This window comes from Elephas maximus, chromosome 3, assembly GCF_024166365.1.
Source record: "Elephas maximus indicus isolate mEleMax1 chromosome 3, mEleMax1 primary haplotype, whole genome shotgun sequence".
Lineage (NCBI taxonomy): Eukaryota > Metazoa > Chordata > Mammalia > Proboscidea > Elephantidae > Elephas > Elephas maximus.
The window spans coordinates 102,753,681-102,776,406 of record NC_064821.1 but is presented as its reverse complement, the minus strand read 5'-3'; the positions used below and the strand labels follow the sequence as shown (position 1 = coordinate 102,776,406).

At 36.6% G+C, this 22,726-nt stretch overlaps 1 protein-coding gene across 6 annotated transcripts in view; it reads left to right on the top strand.

The window, feature by feature from the left end:
- The window catches only part of OMA1 (OMA1 zinc metallopeptidase), a 102,939-nt gene that overhangs the window by 72,445 nt on the left and 7,768 nt on the right, over positions 1 to 22,726 (top strand). For 5 of the 6 annotated variants that reach the window (XM_049879385.1, XM_049879387.1, XM_049879388.1 and 2 more), the window contains exon 8: positions 14,909 to 15,058. In XM_049879385.1, coding sequence (XP_049735342.1) covers positions 14,909 to 15,058 — 150 coding nt within the window. Of the gene's footprint in view, positions 1 to 14,908; positions 15,059 to 22,726 lie in introns of those variants that run through there. The other variant, XM_049879391.1, reaches the window with a different exon arrangement.

Here is a 22,726-nt window from a genome sequence, read left to right as displayed (position 1 = left end):
TTAATATACTATCTACCCTTTTTTTAACCTTGTAGATCTCATCAGTATAACTGCTGTTAATCCATCTCATTGACATCATAGCAATAGGATTTACAACACATAGGGAAATCATATCAGATGACAAAATGGTAGACAGTCATACAATACTGGAAATCATGACCTAGCCAAGTTGACAGATATTTCTGGGGGGCACAATCCATGTCAATTCATGACATTTGTTATCCTATTTTTACAAAAGATTAGGTCCCATAGTTTTCTCCCCATGTTTTCTTCTAGGAATCTTACGGTTTTAGGTTTAACATTTAGGTCTTTGATCTATTTTGAGTTAGTTTTTGTGTTGGGTGTGAGGTAAGCCCTGTTTCATTTTTCTGCCGGTGGATATCCAGTTTTGTCAGCACCATTTATTGAAAAAACAGTTTCTGCCCCACTGATTGGACTTTGACTCCTTGTCAAAAATCAATTGTCCATAGATGGCTTGGTTTAATTCTGAGTTCTCAGTTCTTTTCCATTGGTCTATGTGTCTATCATTGAACCAGTACCAGGCTGTTTTGATTACAGTGGCTGTACAGTATTTTTTTTTTTTTTTTGTATAGTATGTTTTAATATCAGTGTGAGGAATGTGAGGCCCCCTGCCTTGTTCTTTTTCTTCAGTATTGCTTTGGCTATTTGGGGTTTCTTTCCTTTCCGTATAAAGTTGGTCATTAGTTTTTCCATTTCGGTAGAGAATGTTGTTGGTATTTGTACCGGAATTTCATTGTATCTCTGGATCGCTTTAGGTAGAATTGACATTTCACTATATTAAGTCTTCTAATCCATGAGCGGAAACCCTGGTGGCGTAGTGGTAAAGCACTGTGGCTGCTAACCAAAAGGTCAACAGTTCAAATCCACCAGGTGCTCCTTGGAAACTCTATGGGGCAGTTCTGCTCTGTCCTATAGGGTCGCTATGAGTCGGAATCAACTTGACGGCAGCGGGTTTGGGTTTTTTTGGTTTTTAATCCATGAGCACAGGATATCTTTCCATTTTTGTGGAATTCTTGTAGTGGTTTATAATTTTCATTGTGTAAGTCTTTTATCTCCCTGGTTAGATTAATTCCTAGGAATTTTATCGATTTGGGGGCTGCTGTAAATGATATTGGAAACGCTGATGGTGTAGTGGTTAAGTGCTACGGCTGCTAACCAAAGGGTCAGCAGTTCAAATCCGCCAGGCGCTCCTACTCTGTCCTCTAGGGTCGCTGTGAGTCAGAATTGACTCGACGGTACTGGGTTGGGTTTGGTTTTTAGTTTTGGTAAATGATATTTTCTTGATTTCTTTTTTGGAGTACTTTTTGATAATGTAGAGGAACCCAACTGATTTTTCTGTGTTGATCTTGTACCCTGCAGCATTGCTAAATTCTACTATTAGTTCCAGCAGTTTTCTTGTGGAATTTTTGAAGGAGCCCTGGTGGTATAGTGATTAAGAGTTCGGCCGCTAACCAAAAGGTCAGCAGTTCAAATTCACCAGCTGCACCTTGGGAATCCTATGGGGCAGTTCTACTCTGTTCTATGGGGTTGCTATGAGCCGGAACCAACCTGACAGCACTTAACAACAGCAGCTATGTGTAGTATCATGTCATCTGCAAATAGAGATAGTTTTACTTCTTCCTTTCCTATTTGGCTACCTTTTATTTTTCTTTCTTGTCTTATTGCTCTGGCTAGGACTTTCAGTATAATGTTGACTAAGAGTGGTGATAATAGGCATCCTAGTCTTGTTCCCATTCTCAAACGGAAGCCTATCAGCCTTTCTCTGTTGAGTATAATGTTAGCTGTTGGTTTTGCTTATATGTTACTAATTATGTTGAAGAATTTCCCATCTATTCCTATTTTGCTGAGAGTTTTTTTTCAGGAAAGGGTGTTAGATTTTATCGAATGCCATTTCTGTATCTATTGATGTGATCATATGATTCTTTTCCTGTTTTATGTATGTGGTAGAGTACATTGATTAATTTTCTAATGTTGAATCACCCTTTTACTCCTGGTATGAATCCCACTTGATCATACCATATGATTTCTTTTGGATATGTCACTGAAGTCTGTTGGATAGAATTTTGTTGAAAAACTTGCTTCTGTGTTTGTAAGGGATACTGATCTGTAACTTTCTTTTGTTTTTTTAAATGCCTTTGCCTGCTTTAGGTATCAGGGTTATGCTGGTAGAAAGAGTTTGGTAATGTTGCTTCCTCTTGTATGTTTTTGAAGAGATTGGGTAAGATTGGTGTCATCTCTTCTTTGAATGTTTGGTAGAATTCTCCAGTGTAGCCATCTGGTCCTTGGCTTTTTTTTTTTTTTTTTAATGACATCTTCAGTCTCTTCTTTTGTAATGGGTTTGTTTAAATTTTATACTTCTGTTTGTGTTAGTTTGGGTAGGTAGTGTGTTTCGAGGAATTTGTCCATTTCATCTAGGTTTTCAAATTTGTTGGAGTACAGTTTTTCATAATAATCAGTTGTGATCTTCCTTATCTCTGTTGGATTGGTTGTAATATCACCAATTTCATTTCTTAATTTGGTTATTTTCCTCTTCTATTTTTTCTTTTTGATAAGTCTAGCCAGTGGTTTGTCTATTAATCCTTTCAAAGAGCCAACTTCTGGTTTTGTTGATTCTTTCTATTGTTTTTCTATTTTGTTTATTTCTGTCTTGATCTTTATCATTTTCTTTCTTCTGGTAGCTTTTGGCTTCTTTTGCACTTCCTTTTCTATTCATTTAAGTTGTCAGTTTAAGTTAAAGAATTTGAATCTTTACTTTTTTAAAATGTTGGCATTTATTGCTATGAATTTCCTTCTGAGTACTGCTTTTGCTGTGTCCCTGCAGTCCAGTAAATTACTTATTATGGCCCTTCTAGACATAGTGTTTGTGACTCCTACACAATGATTGGGTGAGACTATGCAAATAAGGTACTTGTGACCCACCAGGCAGATTGGACAGCTTGCTGCTAATGCAGCTAAGGTGTATGGAACCTATTCTGTGATGGTTAAGGTTATTTGTCAACTGGTTGATCCATGATTTTCGGTGATTTGGTAGTTATGTAATGATATAATTTGGCAGTTATATAATGATGTAGTTATCCTCTGATACAATTGTCCTCCATTTTGTGATCTGATGTAATTAGCCTCCATTTTGTAATGTGTTGTAACTCCTAGCCTCCATCCCTGTGGTTATGATCCCATTTGGGGGTGAGATGCCCAATGAGGCAAGATTTGGTTGGGATATATATTGATCACTGCCTTATTGGCGGGTGTGACTCGGGTCACCACACTTCCCCCTTTCCTCCCTTGTTCAAGTCACACCCTTGCACTGCCTTGCTCAAAGAAGGGGAGTTTCCAGTGGTCTGCATCCAATATATATGAATGCTCTGGCAAAGTTCTCTCTTTGCTCTGGATCCTGCATACAGCTCATCATCATCTGACCTCCAGTTTTTGAAACTTGAGTCAGTAGCCTATCATCTGACCTGATTCACTAGCTTCCGCAGTTTTTGTGAGCCAGCAGCGTGTTGTCTGACTTGCCGATTTGGGTTCATCAGCCCCTGCAACCACGTGAGTTGGGAGAAACCTCTAGCCTAAGGCCTGGCTCATGAATTTGGGACTTGCCAGCCTCCACAACTTCCATTTGCTTGACAGTTTGTGAGTTCTATGAGACATTGCGGTGAAAATTATGGAACCCAAAGTTAGGAGGGAAAGTGCTATGTGGAGGAGAGGTTATTGATGTTAGAGATGATGGAGTGGTACAGCAGTTTAGAAAAGTTGGACATTTGGGACATCTTTAACCTCCACATTATAGGAACCAGCTTTGTGCTGACCCTCATAAAAGAAATTACTTCTTTAGTCCTAAAGGTTTTGTTATGCTGTGTTTTCATTTTCATTTGACTCTAGGAATTTTTTAATTTCACTTTTGAATTCTTCTGTTTTTTTATTTCTACCTTTATACTGTTGTGATAAGAGTAAGACGCTTTGTATGATTTCAGTCTTTTTAAATCTGTTGAGACTTGTTTTGTTTACTAGCATATGGCCTGTTCTGGAAAGTGATCCATGTGTACTGGGGAAGAATGTGCATTATTGTGATGCTGAATGGTGTGTTCTGTATATGTCCATCAGATCCATATGGTTCGTGGTTTTATTTAAGTTCTCAGTGTCCTTCGTGATCCTCTTTTTAGATGTTCTGTCTGTGATTGAAAGTGGTGTGTTGAAGTCCCCTACTATTATCTTGGAGTTGTCTATTTGTCCTTTCATATTACTCGATATCTGTTTCATATATTTTGGAGCATTGATTTTAAAAGCAACAAACAACAACAACAACAAAAAATTGCTGTTTAGTTGATTCCAATTCATAACGCCCCTATAGGACAGAGTAGAACTGCCCCATATGGTTTCCAAGGAGCAGCTGGTGAATTCATACTGCCGACCTTTTGGTTAGCAGATGAGATCTTAACCACTGTGCCACCAGGGCTCCCATTGCTGTTAGGTAAATATATATTTATAATTGTTATGTCTTCTTGCTGAATTGACCCATTTATTATTATATAATGTCCTTTATCTCTTGTACTAGGTTTTGATTTAAAGTCTACTTTATATGATATCAGTATGGCCGCCCCTGCTCTTTTTCATTGACTGGTTGCATGGAATATTTTTCTCCATGTTTTTATTTTCAGTCTGTTTGTGTCCTTTTGTCTCAGGTATGTTTCTTGTAGACAGTAAAAGAACAGATCATATTTTTTTTTTTAATCCATTCTGCCACTCTCTGCCTTTTGCGTGGGGTATTTAGACCATTTACATTTAAGGTTATTACTGAAAATGAAGTGTCTGTTTTACTCATTTTGCTATTTGTTTTTTGAGTGTTTTGTGTCTTCTTTGCTTTTTTATTCTGACTTTTCTGTTTTTGTTTGTATTTGGCTGTTTTCTGGTGATGAGCCTTTTTTGCTTTCTTCTTTTCTTCTGAATGTTTTTTCTTGGTAATTTCTTAGTGGTTACCACATATGCTACCTTACAGAACTTACATTTGCAAGAACATTTAACATATGAACAACAGTTAACATACAACCTTAAGATAATAAATCTATTCCTGATATGCTCTTCCCTTACCCATTTCTGTTGGTGTGTCTCCATTAACATAAATATGCAATCTGTTTTTGGTATGTTTGCTTTGTACTTATTTCTTACAAACTTGATGCTGTATTGTTTGCAGAATTTAATTACTGAATCTGTTCCCTGAAAATATCATATACTTGGTGTTATGGATTGAATTGTGCTCCCCCAAAACTTACATCAGCTTGGCTAGGCCATGACTCCTAGTATTGTGTGATTGTCCACCTTTTTGTCATCTGATGTGATTTTCCTATATGCTGTAAATCCTACCTGTATGATGTTATTAGAACCCTGGTGGCACAGTCGTTAAGAACTTGGCTGCTAACCAAAAGGTTGGCAGTTTGAATCCACCAGCCACTCCTTGAAACCCCTATGGGGCAGTTGTACTCTGTCCTGTAAATTCGCTATGAGCTGGAATCAACTTGATGGCAGTGGGTTTGGTTTTTTGGTTTTGGTTATGATGTTAATGAGTCAGGATTAGAGGCAGGTATGTTAATGAGGCAGGACTCAAACTACAAGATTAGGTTGTATTTTGAGTCAGTATCTTTTGAGATATTAAAAGAGAAGCCAGCAGAGAGACAGGGGAACCTCATGCCACCAAGAATGAAGAACTGGGAGGGGCCTGTGTTCATTGGACCCAGGATTCCTGCAGTTAGAAACTCCTAGACCAGGGGAAGATAGGTGACAGGTACCTTCCCCCAGAGCCAACAGAGAGAGAAAGCCTTCCCCTGGAGCTGGCACCCTGAATTTGGACTTCTAGCCTCCTAGATTGTGAGAGAATAAATTTCTCTTTGTTAAAGCCATCCACTGGTGGTATTTCTGTTACAGCAGCACTAGATAACTAAGGTAGAATTTGGTACCAGAACAGTGGGGTGCTGCTCTAACAGATACCTAAAGTGTGGCAGTGGTTTTGAAACTGTGAATGAGTAGAGGCTGGTAGAGTTTTAAAGTACCTAATATTAAAAGCCTAGATTGCCTTGAACAGACTGTTGGTAGAATTACGGATATCAGAGACAATTCTGGCGAGGACTCAGAAGGAAGTAGGAGAGCTGTAGCACTGAAGACACTGCAGATGAAGCATCAGCAGAGAAACGACAGCAGCAGAACCAGACAGCGTAGGAGCCAACTGTTGGAGCAAGAGAGCTTGAGTGCCTTTTGCAGGAGGCTTCCTGACAGAGTGGGGTGCCTCTGGGCACTTATCGGTGGAGCTAGCTTTGCCGACCCATGGAGCAAGAGAGCTGAGTACCTTTTGGCTGAGGTTTACTGGTGGAGTGGGGTACCCCTAGGCACTTATCGGTAGAGCTAGAGAGCTTTGCAACGCTTTCCCCAGCAGGGCAGATGCAGGTGAAAAGGCCTGAGGGGCCGAGAGGCCAAGAAACCAGGAAGCAGAACTGCCTCAGTCTCAAAGGGTAGGGCTGGGGTTTCAAAGAGTGGGGCCACAGCCTCCTAGGTTTCAAACAGTCATATCTTTACCGACTGAGTTTTGGAATGCAGGGCTGCCGTTCGCGAGTGCCAGCGGGTTGGGGCCAGATCTGCTGCCCATAGCTGAGGGGACAGGGCTGCCATGCCCAAAGGATAGAAGAAGGAGCCTGCCATGGCCAAAGGGGTAGGGTTGCCACTCAGATGGACTAGGAGAATGGGGCTGCCCAAATCAGAGGGAGCAGAGTTGCTGTCCCAGTGGGCCTGGAAGGCATTGCTAAAGCCCAGGGCTGAAGGACCTCCTCCCAAAATCTGGAGAGTGGTCAACATTCAGAGTTTGGAGAGCAGGACTGTTGCCTAAATGGTCTCAGAGTAGAGGATTATTTTCAGCCCTCGAGAGTTAAGGTAGTGTGGTCTGCTGACTTGCTTGGTGCCTGTTATCCCTTCTTTCCCTCCAGCTTCTCCCATTTGTAATGGAAATGTCTAGCTTGTGCTTGCTCTGCCTTTGTACTTTGGAAGCAGATAACTCGTATTCTAGGTTTCATAGATGAAAAGGAATTTTTGGATTTTGGACTTGGAGTTGAATTAAGACTTTTGCTGTGATATGATGGGGTGAATAATATGTTTTACATGTGGCAAGGACATGAATTTTGGGAAGCCAGAGGATGGAATGTTATGGATTGAATTGTGTCCCCCCAAAATTCATGTCAACTTGGCTAGGCCATGATTCCCAGTATTTTGTGATTGTCCACCATTTTGTCATCTGATGTGATTTTCCTATGTGTTGCAAATCCTATCTCTATGATGTTAATGAGGCAGGATTAGAAGCAGTTATGTTAATCAAGCAGGTCTCAATCTGCAAGATTAGGTTGTATGTTGAGTCAGCTTCTTTTCACATAATAAAAGAGAGAAGTGAGCAGAGAGACAGGGGGACCTCATGCCACCAAGAATGAAAAACCAGGAAGGGAGCACATCCTTTGGACTTGGCTTACCTGTGATGAGAAGCTCCTAGACCAGGGAAAAGTGATGACAAGGACCTTCCCGCAGAGCCAACAGAAAAAGAAAGCCTTTCCTTGGAGCTGGCCTCATGAATTTGGACTTCTAGCCCCCTAGACTGAGAGAATAAATATATCTTTGTTAAAGCTCCACTTTTGCTGTTTCTGTTATAGCAGCACTGGATAACTAAGACACTTGGTCCTTATGATTGCCCATGTTGTTGGGTTTTCTTTGAGATCTCTCTGTCATTTTTTAATTAATTTTTTTCCCCAGGTGTAGATAGGAGTATGTACTTAATGCTCTTGCCTTTCCGTTTGAAGTATTCCCTTGAATAATACTTGCAAAGGTGGTCTGGTAGTGGCAAATTTCCTGAGCTTCTGTTTGTTTCAGAATGTCTTGATTTGCCCTTAGTTTTTGAATGACAGCTTTTCTGGGTGAAGAATTCTTGGTGGTAATTGCTTTCATTTAATATTTTATATTTGTTGCTCCATTGTCTTATGGCCTCTAGAGTTTCTGGGGAGAAATGTGCAGTATTTCTTATGAAAATCTTCATATGTTATATTGCACTTTTCTCTTGTTGCTTTCAGAATTCTCTCCTTGTCTTTGGTTTTCAAGAATTTTATTAGAATATGGTGTAAACTTTTTATGTGTTTCTCCCAATTGGGGTTTGTGTAGCTCTCTGTATTTGTGGCCTTGGTTCTGTGTACAGGTCTGGGAAATTTTCTGATTATCTTCTGGAAAATTTTTTCTGTGTCTTTATTGTTACCATGTTACTCTGGGATTCCAATAGTTTTAATGCTGGATTTCTTAATTGAGCCTCATATTTCCATTTGAGCTTGTTTACTTTTCTTTGTTCTTTTCTCTTGAGACTTGATAAGTTCAGTTATTTTGCCTTCTAGTTCGTTTATTCTGTCTTTGGTCTATTTGATTCTATTGAATATTTCTCTTGCTTTTTCTAATTCAGTTCCTTTTTTCTTCAGTTCCAGTTGTTGTCTTTTCTTTTCTTTTTTTTTTTAATATCCTTGTTGAGTCTCTCATTTTGTTTCTCTGTTTGTTTTGCTAGTTTTCTGTGTGCGTTTTGCTTTCTTTAAACATATTTAGCACTATAGTCTGAGAAATTTCAATTCATTCCATTAGTCTGGGCTCCCTAGGAGAAATTTCCTCTTCAACATGTTTTGCTCTTTATTGGTCCATCTTCTCATGTGATTTTTTTTTTAATATTTTTTGTTGAACTTGGACCATTTTTTTTAACTTTAAATTTTTTATTCCAATTTTTATTGGAAAATTTTCTGATTGGCGCCCTGGTGACCCAGCAGCCAGGTTTCCAGCTGCCAACCAAAAAGGCTAGCATCTGCATCCACCAGCCACTCTACAGGAGGAGGCTTGGCAGGCTGCCTCCGCAAAGGCTCCCAGCCATGGAAACCCCACAAGGCATCTCTGCTCTGCCCTACAGGGTCTCCATAAGTCAGAATCAGTCCAGAAGCAGTGGGCCTAGTATTTTCTCCTGAGAACCACTGGAGGGCACTCTTACCCTTAGGTTTTTTTTCAATGCTGATATAGGAGTTCTGGTTGTCTGATATCTGGAATTCAGTACATATGCTCAGGAGGAGTTTTATCTGGTTGCAGATGCTGATGTAAGTGGTGGGGCTCAACTTTCCTGTGGTGAAGGTGGGGGGCTCTCTGTCTTTCTCTCATGGGCACCCCTGCTCATGCTTTCCAATGGTGTCTCACTGTGAGCAGGTAGCTGTCCAAAGTATTCCCCTTACCCTCCTGTCCTTGCAGTTCCTCCCAGTCCTAGTGCCCATTCATCTCAGGTGTCAGCAAGATTCAAAAGCACTTTCTTGCAATGCCATGGTCTCCCGTTGCCCTCTCCCAGTTGTGTGGCCAGCAGTCTGTGCCACCTTAAAAAATTGGGCTACAGCTTTCTCAAATTAGCTGCCTTTCTGTGTTCCCAGAATGGTTGTGATGAGTGGTCCAGATGGTAGCAGGCAGTTTCTTCCAGCTTCTGTGCTGTCCCAGCTCCTCCTCTTCCCTGCTTCACGACTCACTCTGACTCTCTAACACCTTAGCTGTTGTCCGGAGTTCTGAGACCTCAGTCTGTGCTTGTTTTTATTCATTGTTTGGTGAGTGAGTTGCTGGGGGAGTAAATGGGAATGTCTACTAACTTTGGCATCTTGCTCCACCATTTTAATTTTCTTTTAGTGGTTCTAAACTTCAGGCCATGTTACTCTCCTAGAATGGCATTATGTATGATTGGTTTTGTCAAAGTGATTGTGAAGGCAGAGGATTACTGATACTTAACAGGAGATAGTAAATACCTTGTAGTGGCCTGGACAGCCCTCCCTAGGGATGAATTGTCTAGCCCCCAAAGCCTGTAAGTACCCCCGTTGAGAAACACTGCGAGCTGGTTTTGGCAAGTAGCATCAGATAACTATGTAGATAGCACCATCTAGTGAGAGAATTAGGTAATACGCAAAATCTACTTGTACCACAGAGACAAGAAAGTTCTAAAACTTTTTGTAAAATAGTAGATTATAGAATCACAGAATTTTGTAACAGGGAGGAAAATTGGAGATAACTTAATCCGTTTTCTCCTTTTACAGAGAAGGAAACTAAGGTCCAAAGAGGTGAGGTGATTTGTCCAATAACATATAGTTAGTAGCAGAGCCTGGCATAGAACCCAGGTTTCAAAAGTCTTCCAGGTTAGTGTTCTGAGCTTTCATCATAGCAAGCAGACAACCTTTGTATTTTATTTGGGTTAATGCCTTAGATTTTTTGCTTAGAGATTTGTTTAAGAAGGTAAAAACAGTAAAAGAAGAAATATCTCATTTTAATATGTGTGTTAAAAAGTAAACTTTCATAATGTATAGATTATGAATAACGTCTTACTTTGGCCTAATTGTGTCACCCAGAGTCTTCATTTTGTTTTTTAGTTGCTATCATATGAGGGCTAAGTGTTGAGTCTTGTGATAAAACATCATCTAAGAGAAAATATATGAAAAATTATTTGAAACTTAATTTATTATATTGATTGATGAGTTGACATGCTGGCAATCAAAAGATGTAAAATCTTGTGCAAAAAAAAAATCAAACCTACAAAATAATGTAAGTCTTCCTTTTCTCTTCTATATTGGTGCACATAAACTATTTTTGGTAAGTCAAGAGTTTTTTTTGTTGTTGTGTTTTTTTTTTTTATTGTTATTGCTTTGTGAGAGATTGGCATATGTTGAGGATGATTTAGCTGAAACCATCTTGAAACTATGTCACATTCAGTTGGAAAGGAGAAATTTCTAAGTATTGACTAGAAAAATGTTTAGGTAAGAAGTGGGTTACAAAATAGAGTTTTAATGAATGACGCATGCCATCGGCAGTTTGTGAAACTGAAATAAGCCAGTTTCTGGGTAGATGATGTTGATAATGATGACAGTAGTGCTGATAACACTGATGCCGATATCGACAGCAATGGCCATAATGATGGCTAATAATTTTTTTACCTGTTAGGTACTGTTCCAAGTGTTCTACATGTGCTAATTCTTTTAATCTTCACAGCAACCCTGCGAGATAAAGGTACCATTATTATCCTCATTTTATAGATAAAAAAAATTGATGGAGAAATAAGTAACTTGTCAAAGGTCTCACAGATATTATGGTTTCCCCTCCCAAGATAGAGATGCATTCATTTCTGAAATGAAACTTTCTATTGTATTTTAACTTACTGGATATAATTCTGGTCTTCTATAGTATTGACTCTAGGGTAATTGACCTTAGCATTTTGACATCTGCTTTGATCCATTTAAACCTCATCTTATAGTAGCCTCAGTGTATTCTAGCTCTAGGAGTCCAGCTACCCTCTTGAAACAGGTGTTCATAGTACTGTCTCAGATAATTATTTTACCTACCACATGTCTCTGTAGAATACAGGAGAGGATGCCAAAATGACTGGGACAAGTGTAGGGTGTTAATGCCATTCCAAAAAAAAGATTTCAAACTGGTAATGTCAGAATTTACCTCTTGGAGGGGGTGACGGCTGGCAGGAGCTCTGTTGGAGAGTCTAAGTGAATAAAAACCAAATAGAAACGCAAAATTCAGAGATACTTTTTTATCTTTGCATTTCTAATGAAAGTTTTGGCTACAGGTAGGATATACTTGCAGTGTTTTCATTTTGTTGTACGTAGGGTCGCTATGAGTTGGACTCGACTCAGCAGCACCTAACAAACAACAACAAGATTGATTTCTAAATTTTTCTGTAGTTTTAGCTTTGGGAAATGTTCAAATTATAAGAAAAGCTTTTGGATGCTAGTTTATACTACCGTACTCTTTATGATAGTCACATCCCACTGAGTTTCTGATTTGAATAGTAGCAAATTCTTTGTCAATTAGTATGTCCCTTAATGCATATTCATGCATACTGATATTACAGGCTGAATAAAGCAAAATCTTTCTTTGCTTGTAAAATCATGACATCATCACTTACGACCAAATATAGCGTCCTACAATAATCCTGGGTTTCTGGTTGCTCTCCAGGGGAAAGGAAGAGTAGAAATAGTGTCCTATGTATTGGGTTCTAGCCTTGCTGCTTTACAAAAGGTATCACATTTAATCCTGATGGCCCAGTGCCTTAGTTTCATTTTCACAGATAAGGGATCTGAAACTCAGGGAAACTGAATTATTGGCCCAGTGTCACAGACTTCAGAGGCAGATTCAAATCCTAGGTTCAGATCCTGGCTCCGTGACTTACTAGCTATGCGATGTTCGGTAGATTTCTTAACCTTTCTGGGCCTTGGTTTCCTGATCTGTAAAATGAAGCTAATAATCGTACTTACCTCATGAGATTGTTATGAGGATTAAATGAGTTAGTATAACAAGTTCCTAGTTCTAAAGCCTGTTGCTCTTTCCATTATCCCTGTATACTGCCTCAGAAAGTATTCCAGGACCAATATATTTTATTAACACGTATTTTCTTATATTCCCTAGCCATCTGTGGCTATTTTGGGTTCTAATTTAAGAAGGAAAGATTATCTAGAAAGAATTTTGTCCTTCCATCCTTTGTGTACTTCCAGATACTTGATAAACACATAGTTCTTACTTCGCCATATTTTTTTATTGAGACAAGTAATTTAGGCTTGTGATTTGCTGAGTATGTATTCTAAAAATATTTTCATGTTTGGTCTATGATTGTTATGTATTTTTCAGAAGTTGGAACAATATAAATTAAACATTCATTTTTAAAACAAAACTATCTGACTTTACTGGATCTTTAAACTGAATTTAGGAAGTATAGACAAAGACACCTTTATCTTAATATGAATACATTTTGTCTGTTGGGAAGTTTAATTTCTTCATCTATTTCTGCATATCAAATGTTGCTTTAAAGATTGCCTTCAGCTGTGTTTCTTAGAGATTGAACAGGGAAATATTTTGTCTTTTGATTAACACTTTTAGGCTAAAGAAATTTCGGATAAATATGTTTTTGTTAAGTATATTATGACATAATTCATGAATTTGTATTTATTGAAATATTTAGTTTTCGATTATCAGAGTTTTTTTTTTTTAACTCTGCTACATGGGTGGTGTTTTAAAAATACCTTATGATTTTGGTTAGAATTCTTTTTTTTTCGATGCATTATTTTACAAGAATACTTAATTTGTATTTATATTGTGAATGTTTTCAACCTGCTAATAAGGGATGTATTCCTTCCTGTGGGTGTTTAGAATTCAGCATCAAATAATCATTTCTGTGTATGATGTCCGTGTTCTGTGTTACACATGTTTCACACGTAAGCACACAAATATATTGCATACATATCTTACACATATATGGACCGTCGTGTGTGTGTGTGTATACATGGATCACACACTTGTATATTTGTTATGTACCTTTATCTTTTATTTCTGTTCGTATGCATCTGTAAATGTGTATACATATATGTACAATAGGACAAAGAGCTTTGGTTCCTTTTCAACTTGGAGTACATAGAGCTGTTAAAGAATTATATTGCTTTAGATGTTGGCTAAAACTTACTTCAATTTCATATCATTTTTTCTTTTTCATTTTCCCAACATTTGGAAATGTTTTAATGGTGTTTATTAAAAAAAGATGTAGCATGGATGCTGCCTAGCTCTATCAGCATGTAGTGTCCTACATTTGCCTTTTTGAGTGTCACGATTGTACTGTTTTAAGGCTTTTTGAGAAAACATTTTATTTCAGTACAGTGTATCTTTTTCTTAATAGTTTTAATCAAAAGCAAAATAGATGGGAAATAAAATGCCAGTCACTTCTTATAGAAATTAGACTAAGGTAAAATATGTGAGTAAATTAAACATGGTTATAATAATATTTATGAAATCATTTTATGTAGGATTTTCAAATAATTTTTATTATAAAAATGTATGTTTTACTTTTTTCAGAGGTGAAAGTCTTGCTCCTTCTCCCTCATCAAACACCCTAGTTACACTCTTAGGACAGTCACTATTAACAGTTTATTGAATAGCATTCCAGAAATGTTGTATTCATGTGCAAGTATATGAGTGTGGGCATGTGCACGAGTGTGTATATGGAATTGTATGTGCACATACACAGACATAGCTATTCAATTTTTTTTAAAAGTTAATACTTTTATAAGGTATTTTGAATCACTTTAAAATACATTTTTTAGCATGTACATTGAAGAAAAGGGAATAAATTGATGTATATATTAAAACATAGCTGTCTATTTTTTATGCATTTTTATTTGAAGTCTTCTACCTAATTATTCTGATGGTGTAGATTAGGAATAAAATTTCCTCAGTGCAGTTTGATAACAGATTAGACTTTTAAAACCTTATGAAAACAGAAAATTTTAATTTGTGTGGAAGATTTTTGCCCTTAGTACATGTACATGTTCTTAATATCCATCAAAACTGAACATAGTTGGTTATGTTTGGGGAGGGGGATTATTGTATATGTTCTGTAGGAGGAGGAAGAGGTAGGGAGGTGAACGTTCTCTATTTTCATTCTACAATGCCATATATTGAGGGTTTTTTTTTTTTTTTCCTTGTAAGCAATGAGAAAATTCTACTTTTATTAAAATAATGAAAAAAATCTGTAGTGACATAAAGGAGTCTCTGGGTGGTGTGAATGGTTAACATGCTCAACTGCTAACCAAAAGATTAGAGTTTCAAGTCCACCCAGAGTTGCCTCAGAAGGAAGGTCTGGCAATCTACTTCCAAAAAATTAGGTACTGAAAACCCTATGGAGCCTAGTTCTACTCTGACACACAGGGGTCACCCTGAGTCAGAATCTACTCAACAGCAACTGGTCTCGTTTTAGTGACATGTGGGTAAACTTTAAAAAATGTCCTCATAACTTAAACTCATTTTGTGCCTTTATTAACTTCGGTTTTAGGCTTGTGTGGATGTCAGAGCCAGTTCAGTATTTTGGCAGCAGATGGAGTTCGTAGATAGACTCTCAGGTCTCCCCAAGTTGCCAGAATGGTTATCCACACATCCTTCTCATGAAAATCGAGCTGAGCACTTGGATAGACTTATACCTCAGGTGAGCTAACGCTATAGAAGGCAAGAAATTGTGTTTACTGTATCATTTATTTTAATTCTACTATTTCTTATGCTAGAAAGAGTTCTAGTCTGTCAACTATGTTGATTATTGTAATTATTAATCACGAGCTTTCAAAGGATTTGACTGAAAAATAAAACCTTGTCTACCAGTCTTGGGGAAGAAATTGCTCTGTAACTTTTCTTGATGGCGAAGGTTTAACCCTTTTAGTATCATACCTTTAATTTTAGCTGATTTGATGAAAGCCTAAAACTCTTCTTTGCCTTCCCTTCTTAAACAAGGAAGGCATATTGGTTTTTTTTTTTTAAACGTATTGATCATAATTTAATCTTTTCTTAGTGATTAAGCTTATTGTTAAAAAATATCAGTCAATGAGCTGTGTCAAAGATATGGGTCAACTGGATATTAATCCCTGTAGTGATGCTTGAATTTATTTTCTTAGGAAGTATCCCTTCATATCAGTTGGCTTTATGGCTTTTTATTTCTTCATGAAGATATAGTGGAATGTATGCTCTCTGGCTCTTTTTGTAGAAATTCATTAATACATTAAGCTGAGACAGCTTTCTCCTAAGCAGTTTTAAATCTGCTGAAAATCTTTTGATTTGTTAACATCATTCAAAACTTTTTCTGTGGTTTCCACCTGAATGCAAAATGAATGTCAGACATATCCAAGTCATACTACATGTGCTCTTTTGTCTCACTTTTGGTTATGAAACCACGACATTCGTTAGCAATTTAAAAATCGGTACTGGGCTCTTTGGTAAAGGAGTATACAACATGTCCAGGTGTATTTGTAGAAGTATCATTCAGTATAACTTCAAATAAGTCATGGTTCTTGATACCAGCAGGGTGTTAAGTACAAAATAATCATTAATACAATAAGGAATATAATTTATCATAAGGGAAATAGAAATATAGTAGTGTGTGGTTTGAAGGACGAGTCTAGTCTACATTTAGTTTGGGATAAGAAACAAGCACAAGAGTCATTCATTCATTCGTTTGATCAATGTTTATTGATATTCATTGATATTGTCCTATTTTTGTGTTTTATTGCTTGTGGTTAAGCAAGGAACAAAACATCTCTGCTTTCTTGGATAATGCAGATAACACTCTAGGTAATGCAAATAATAAACAAGTAAATATGTAGTATGTCAAATGATAATGAGCACGTTGGGAAAAATAAGCAGGGAGCTGAGGAAGCTGGGCAGTAGAGAAGGGATGCTGTACTCTGTAGCATTGTCAAAGCCTCACAGAGCAGAATCTGGAAGAAAGCAGAGGAGCAAGTCATGTGTATATCTGGAGGAAGAGCCTTTCAGGCTGAGAAAGCAGCAAGTACACAGGACCTAAGTGAGTATGTTTGGTGTGTTCAGGGATTAGGAAGGTAGACATTGAGTCTGAAAGGAGTAGGAGAGGAAGAGAATGTTCAAGATGAACTCCAAGCGGTGTAGAGGAACCAGACCATGAAGGATCTTCTAAGCTATTATAATGACGAATTCTACTTAAGGTAGCATGCGAAGCTAGTAGAAGGTTTTGAGCAGAGGAGTAAATTGGGTATTCTTTGTTTCTTTCGTCTGCATTACAGACAGCCGGATATGAGTTCTTAATACCTCTCCTAAGTATATTTCACTTGTACTCTTAATTTGAAGGAAAAAAATATTTGAGAAAGAAATAGCAGTGACATTTACTTGATAAAATGTATAGTAATCATTCTTCTTAAAAGAGCAATATAGGACTAGGACATTATGTGTTTAATCAGTAACTGATTTGTATGCGTTAGTGTGACCCAAGGCCCAGGGACCTTTTCATCACCCTGGGAGGCTTTAATAATAATCACACATTTTTCTCTTGGAATCCTCTTTCTTTTTATTTTTGCTCAGTGAAATTCTAAAAGTATGCGGTTTGTTTAAACTGAATAATAAATTCCACTAGCCAACTTTCATCAGAAGTCTTTCCTAAATTCTGAATTGTCATTTCATCATCAAGTTACTGAGACTCTTCAGGAGGTTTAAAAAAAAAAAAGTTCTTTCAGGAAGTCTTTAAAATAATAATTGATTAGTGAGTATGAAGAAAAATGATTGGAGAAACATGTTATTTGGGAGTTGATGAAAATTATTGAAGATATTTTTCTTCTAAAAATAAAGTTTACTAGTTCAAAAACTTAATTTCAAAACCTCATATAATTCCTTACATTTCTCCCCCCAAGTGATTAAATTCAATTTGAAAGTGATAAAACTCTATTACAATATTGGGAATAATTCAGTGGTTGAAGTGAAACTGATATTGTTAATTAGAATACATAGTCATAACTCAGAGATTGGAATTCCCTATCATAGGTCTACTTTCTATAATGAAAGAAAGTGAGTCCTTAGGCAATATATAGAATTGTGGGAGTCTTTTTACTACTAAAGACTAATTTTTTTTTTTTAAACTGAAAAGAGTACAATGTTATATTCCACCTAAGGCTCTTGTTCTTTGACTGCCTTGACAATATGCCCGAAGTGATGTATATCACAAAGGTAGTCGGAAATATAGCACCAGAGCACAAAAAAGTCTAGGCCAGAGATGAGGATTTCAGAGTTACTCAAAAAGAGGTAATAAGATGAGAGCGGGTGCATTTACCCAGGAAATAGTACAGAACTCGATCCAGGACAGCGTAACAGTATTAGTTGGTTTCCACATTTAATTGATACGAGAAAGACAGAGCCTGTAAGTGAATCAGGTTCATAGGAGAACCAAAAAATGAAGATTCTGTGGTTCTATGATAAGAACACAAATTTTGATAAATTCAACGTTTTAATTTGACTTACGAAGATTGCATATCTTTACTTCTCACTGGATTCCTTGACTGTCATCACAAAATACATTCTTTATTACCATAGCATGTCAACACTTAAGATGTTTTTCATTTACACTTTATGCATTCAACAAATACTTATTGATCACCTGTTCTGTGTTAGGTTGCAGGTGTTGTAGGTGCCATGAACAAAATAGAGGAAACCTTTGCCCTCCTGGAGCTTACTCTGAAAGGGAGACAGACAATAATTACAATAAATTAGTAATATACAGAATAGATCACTAATATATAGTGTAATAGTAAGTAATAAGTATTAGGGAGAAAAAGGAGGAGCTAAGAAGGACAGGTAATGTGCAAGCAAAGATGGGGAAGGGGTGCCAGAATAGCAGTTTAAAATAGGGTTGGTCAGAGAAGATTTCACTGAGAAAATGATATTTGAACAAAGACTTGAAATAAATGAAGGCATAAGCTATATGGCTATCTGAAGAAAGAGCCTTCCAGACAGAGGGAATATTAAGTACAAGACCCTATGGTAGGAGTGAACCTGGCATATTAAAGGAACAGCAAGGAAATCCTAGTGGCTAGAGTGGGGTGAGCAAGAGGAGCATAGGGGGAGGGGAGCAAGGGAGACCTCATAGCCACTCTAAGGACTTTGGCTTTTGCTCGGGAATGGGTTGCCAGTGAGGGTTTTGAACAGAGGGGTAGAGTGACAGGATCTGACTTATGTTTTAAAAGAACATGATTGACAGCTCCTACAAAGCAGTACAGTCATATAATTTTGGAGTGTTTAATATAGTACACCTACTCCTCACTTATCGACTGTCTCGTTATCTGACATTTCCCATTTATGACAATAGTAAAAAATCTGCTATCCGACTATTTTGCTCATTAATGGCATACATCTGGCAGTAACGAACACCCAGGTGTGAGGCAAGAGTAATTCTGGCTGTGATGGTTAAGGTTATGTGTCAACTTGTATGGGCAGTAATTCTCAGTGGCTTGGCAATTATGTAATGATGTAATTTAGCAGTAATGTAATGATGTAATTTGACAGTAATATAATGATATAGTTATCCTCCATTTCGTGATCTGATCTGGTCATCCTCCATTTTCATGTAACACCAGTTTTCACGTAACGACATGGTTTTTGGAACCTAACCATGTTGATAGTGAGGAGTAGGTGTATATTGTTCAGAAAATATACTACTTCCGTTTTTGTTCCGTTTCTAAATCAAGAAAACACCCCCAAATTAGAATATATACCCTTGCTGTTTTTTTAATGTGGATTCCAAGATAAAGCATGTATAAGTACCTAGTTAAATATAATCCTAAGTATAATATCATCTATTAATATTTAAAAAGGATAATATAAGTTTGTAGTAATAATAATATTTGTAGTTAATAAGCTGGTATGTTATAATTTTATTTACTTGAAATAATTGGGTAAATTTAGGAAACACATATACCACATATTTTGGTTACCATAACAACTTGGGTGAAAAAATTGAAGAACAGATGTTGTATCAACCTGTTGATGTTTAATAGTATGACGGTTTTAAAATTATACTCTGTAGTTACACTCTTCAGACTTTACATTTATATATTTTGCCATAATTTGTCCTTCAAAGAGATACCGTATTTAACTTTTTTTCCTATAAGAATTTTTATACAATATGGATAAATATGAATAAGGAAAATTGTATATAACCCAGGGTTGAAACTTACTTGAAAGATTTATTTAAAATGGCAAGCATTTAGATTAAATGGTTAAGTGCTCAGCTGCTAACCCAAAGGTTAGTGGTTCAAACCTACCAGCAGCTCTGTGGGAGAAAAATGTGGCAGTCTACTTCTTGGAAACTTATGGGGCAGTTCTAATCTGAACTATAGGGTCGCTATGAGTCGAAATCGACACAATGGCAACGAGTTTGGTTTTTTGGTTTTCTCTCCCCAGGTCCCTCTCTCTGCTGTCCCTCCCCTCCATGAGGGATAAGAGGGATGGAGGATGATAGACTATATAGGAAAAACATTTAATTTGGATTTATCAGTTGTTTGGGGGTATGTTATTATAATTATAATTTTGAATAGGATTCATTTTTAATGTTCTTAGAACTCTCAATGCCAGCTTTCTTTGTAAACTTAAAAATCTCAGTGCTCAGATTTACTACATTCAGTTTTTAGATTATCAGGATAACTCAGTGGGAGGCTGTAAATGCTTGCATTTTAATCCGAGTCCTTTAAACTCTCAGGAAGCTGAGGGTTTGAACTTATGTGTAAATCATTCCTTACGCATTTATAATTGGACAAAGTAAATTCATAAATCATTAATATTAGACATCTCATGAGTAGAAAATAATGCTTGTGTTTAACATTGAAGTGAAATGTCGTTGGCCAGTGTACACAGACATACACTGTTCACCTTACAGAATTTCATTTTGTCTGACATGGAGAGTGTTGAGGAAAAGGCAAATATCATAGCAGCTGCTGTAATCGAATTGGCCTCTGAATCATATAAAGCCAGAAAGCCTGACAGTAACGTTGTCTAAAACCTTAACAAAACATTATGGTGCATGTGATGTGTATACTTGAGGTTGAAATGAATGGGCTATTAGAAAAAATTGCTTTTGGGGGGAAAGGGGAAAAAAGTAATGATATTTTTAGAAAAGCACGTTAAAAAAAATGGAGGTGATTTTTTTCCCCTTGAAATGTCTTGGTTTCTATTTTCAAAGGAAGCTTCTAATTCAATCACAAAGCCTCTCAGGCATTAGGTTTTTTTTTCCTTCCTTTTGTTTTTTAAATGTTATTATAGTTTATTTTTTATGAATAAGTAATTGCTGTTATACTCAGTGCATAGTGCATAGAATCCTGATGTATGTGAGCGTTGTTTAATAAATACATTTGTTGTTACTGGGAATAATATAGCCATTTTTTAATGCATCATTCTCATACGTTAGGAATGGTTGATTATAAAATGTTTTTTTGTTTGAAAACCTTTCTGTACTACCTTATCAATCCAGAGAACAATTGAGCTGTGTAAAAGTGGGCTTAATTTTTAAATTATTTATATGTATTTAAATTTTCAATTATTTATGTATGTTTACTTTAGACCACTTCAGAAATTAGCCAGACTCTAATTTCCATTGCAGTTTTTGAAAAGAAATGCGATAAAGGATAAAATTTTTTAAGGTAAAATTATGACCCCTACAAATATAAAATGAACGCATCTAAAATTTTATTTACCTCATTAATTGATTAGGGGATCAATGGTATGTTACGACGAGTTCACAGAATTCGAAGAGCCGCAAGTATGCAGCCAGTCCTCAGGTTACAAACACCTGACTTACAGTCAACCCTCAGTTACAAACCAATCCCCGTAAAGCCTATTATATTAAAAATGTGAGGTATGTACAATGGTTTGTAATAACAAATGGGCACTACTTTGCAACATGCATCAAAACATTATTATTATTATTACTGTATTATTATGTTAAAGGTGTGTTTGGAAGCGTTTCTTTACTGGTTTTTATGCATAGAAAGGTACATTGTATGCTATACACTAAGACAAATATTTGGTTAACATTACATAGGAACCATACTTAACTGTTTTGACTTGTGAATAAATTCGATTTAAAGACAAATTTAGGAATGGAACTCATTCGTAACCTGGGGACTACGTGTATTGGCAATAAGGAATGCTGAAATTAATCTATAAATAGATGCAAAGCTGATCTATTCATATGGCAGTAGTCAGTTACATTCCAGCAAACACAGTTCACTTCCATGGGTAAGTATCATCTGCATTACCATCAGTTTTCCATAATTTACAGAGTTGTAAATTTTTTCGGTTAAAGTAGCTCAAAGAGCATGAAATGCAGCAATAACCCCAAATGGTACACTTTTTGCAATTTCAAAGTGTTGCACAATTTTTCTTGTTTTTATTTCTGTTATCATTCGTCTTTGAAGAGAAAAATACCAAATAAAATCATCCTATCAAGTTAATATATAAACGTAAGTGTTTTGTTTTGTTATTGTTAAGTAGTCACATAAGCACTATTTTTGTTGTATTTCTAGTCTGTCTCTTAAAGTAGCATCCTACTATTTTCATTCATTTCTGTTAAATTTTTTGCTAGTGAGTTTCTGCATTGAGATTAGTGATGCTAAAATCCTTAGGCTTTTTTGGAAAGTATATGCTTGCCTATAGAAATTTAGATGGAGGGAATTGGAAATAGACTGCATGATATAGGAATTAGTTTCATTTTTAGGAAATACTTAGATCTCTCGTGAGCCATTGGTATTTAGAATTAAAGACATAAATGTAAAATCAAGGGTAAAATCATGGAAATTCAAAAATGACAGGAAAAGGGAACACGGAGGAAGAGTTTTTCTTTACATTTGATTTTTTATTATGAGTGTTTTTAAACACATGCAAAGGTGGAGAGTGATTTAATGAACCTCCATTTCCCACTCATTCACATTCGCAGTGTCAACACTTTTGTCACACTTGCTTCATCTGTCCCTTTTTTTTTTTAAAGAAGTATTTTAATGCAAATCCCAGACATCAGGCATTTCACCCCATCTGTAAACATTTCTGAAAGTAGTGCCATTTTCTTCCATGATCATACCATTATCATGCCTAAGAAAATTTGTAGTAATTCCTTAATAAAATTAAATATTCTGTCCGTATTCAAATTTCCCTGTCTCAAAGTATATTTTTATGATTGATTTGTTCAAATCAGGATCCATCAAGATCCACATGTGCATGTCATTTGGTCAGTTGTTACGTTTGACCTCAGAACAGTGCCCCCTTTCCTTTGTTTTATCTGTTTTTGCACTTGTCTTTGTCTTGCTGAACAAATCTG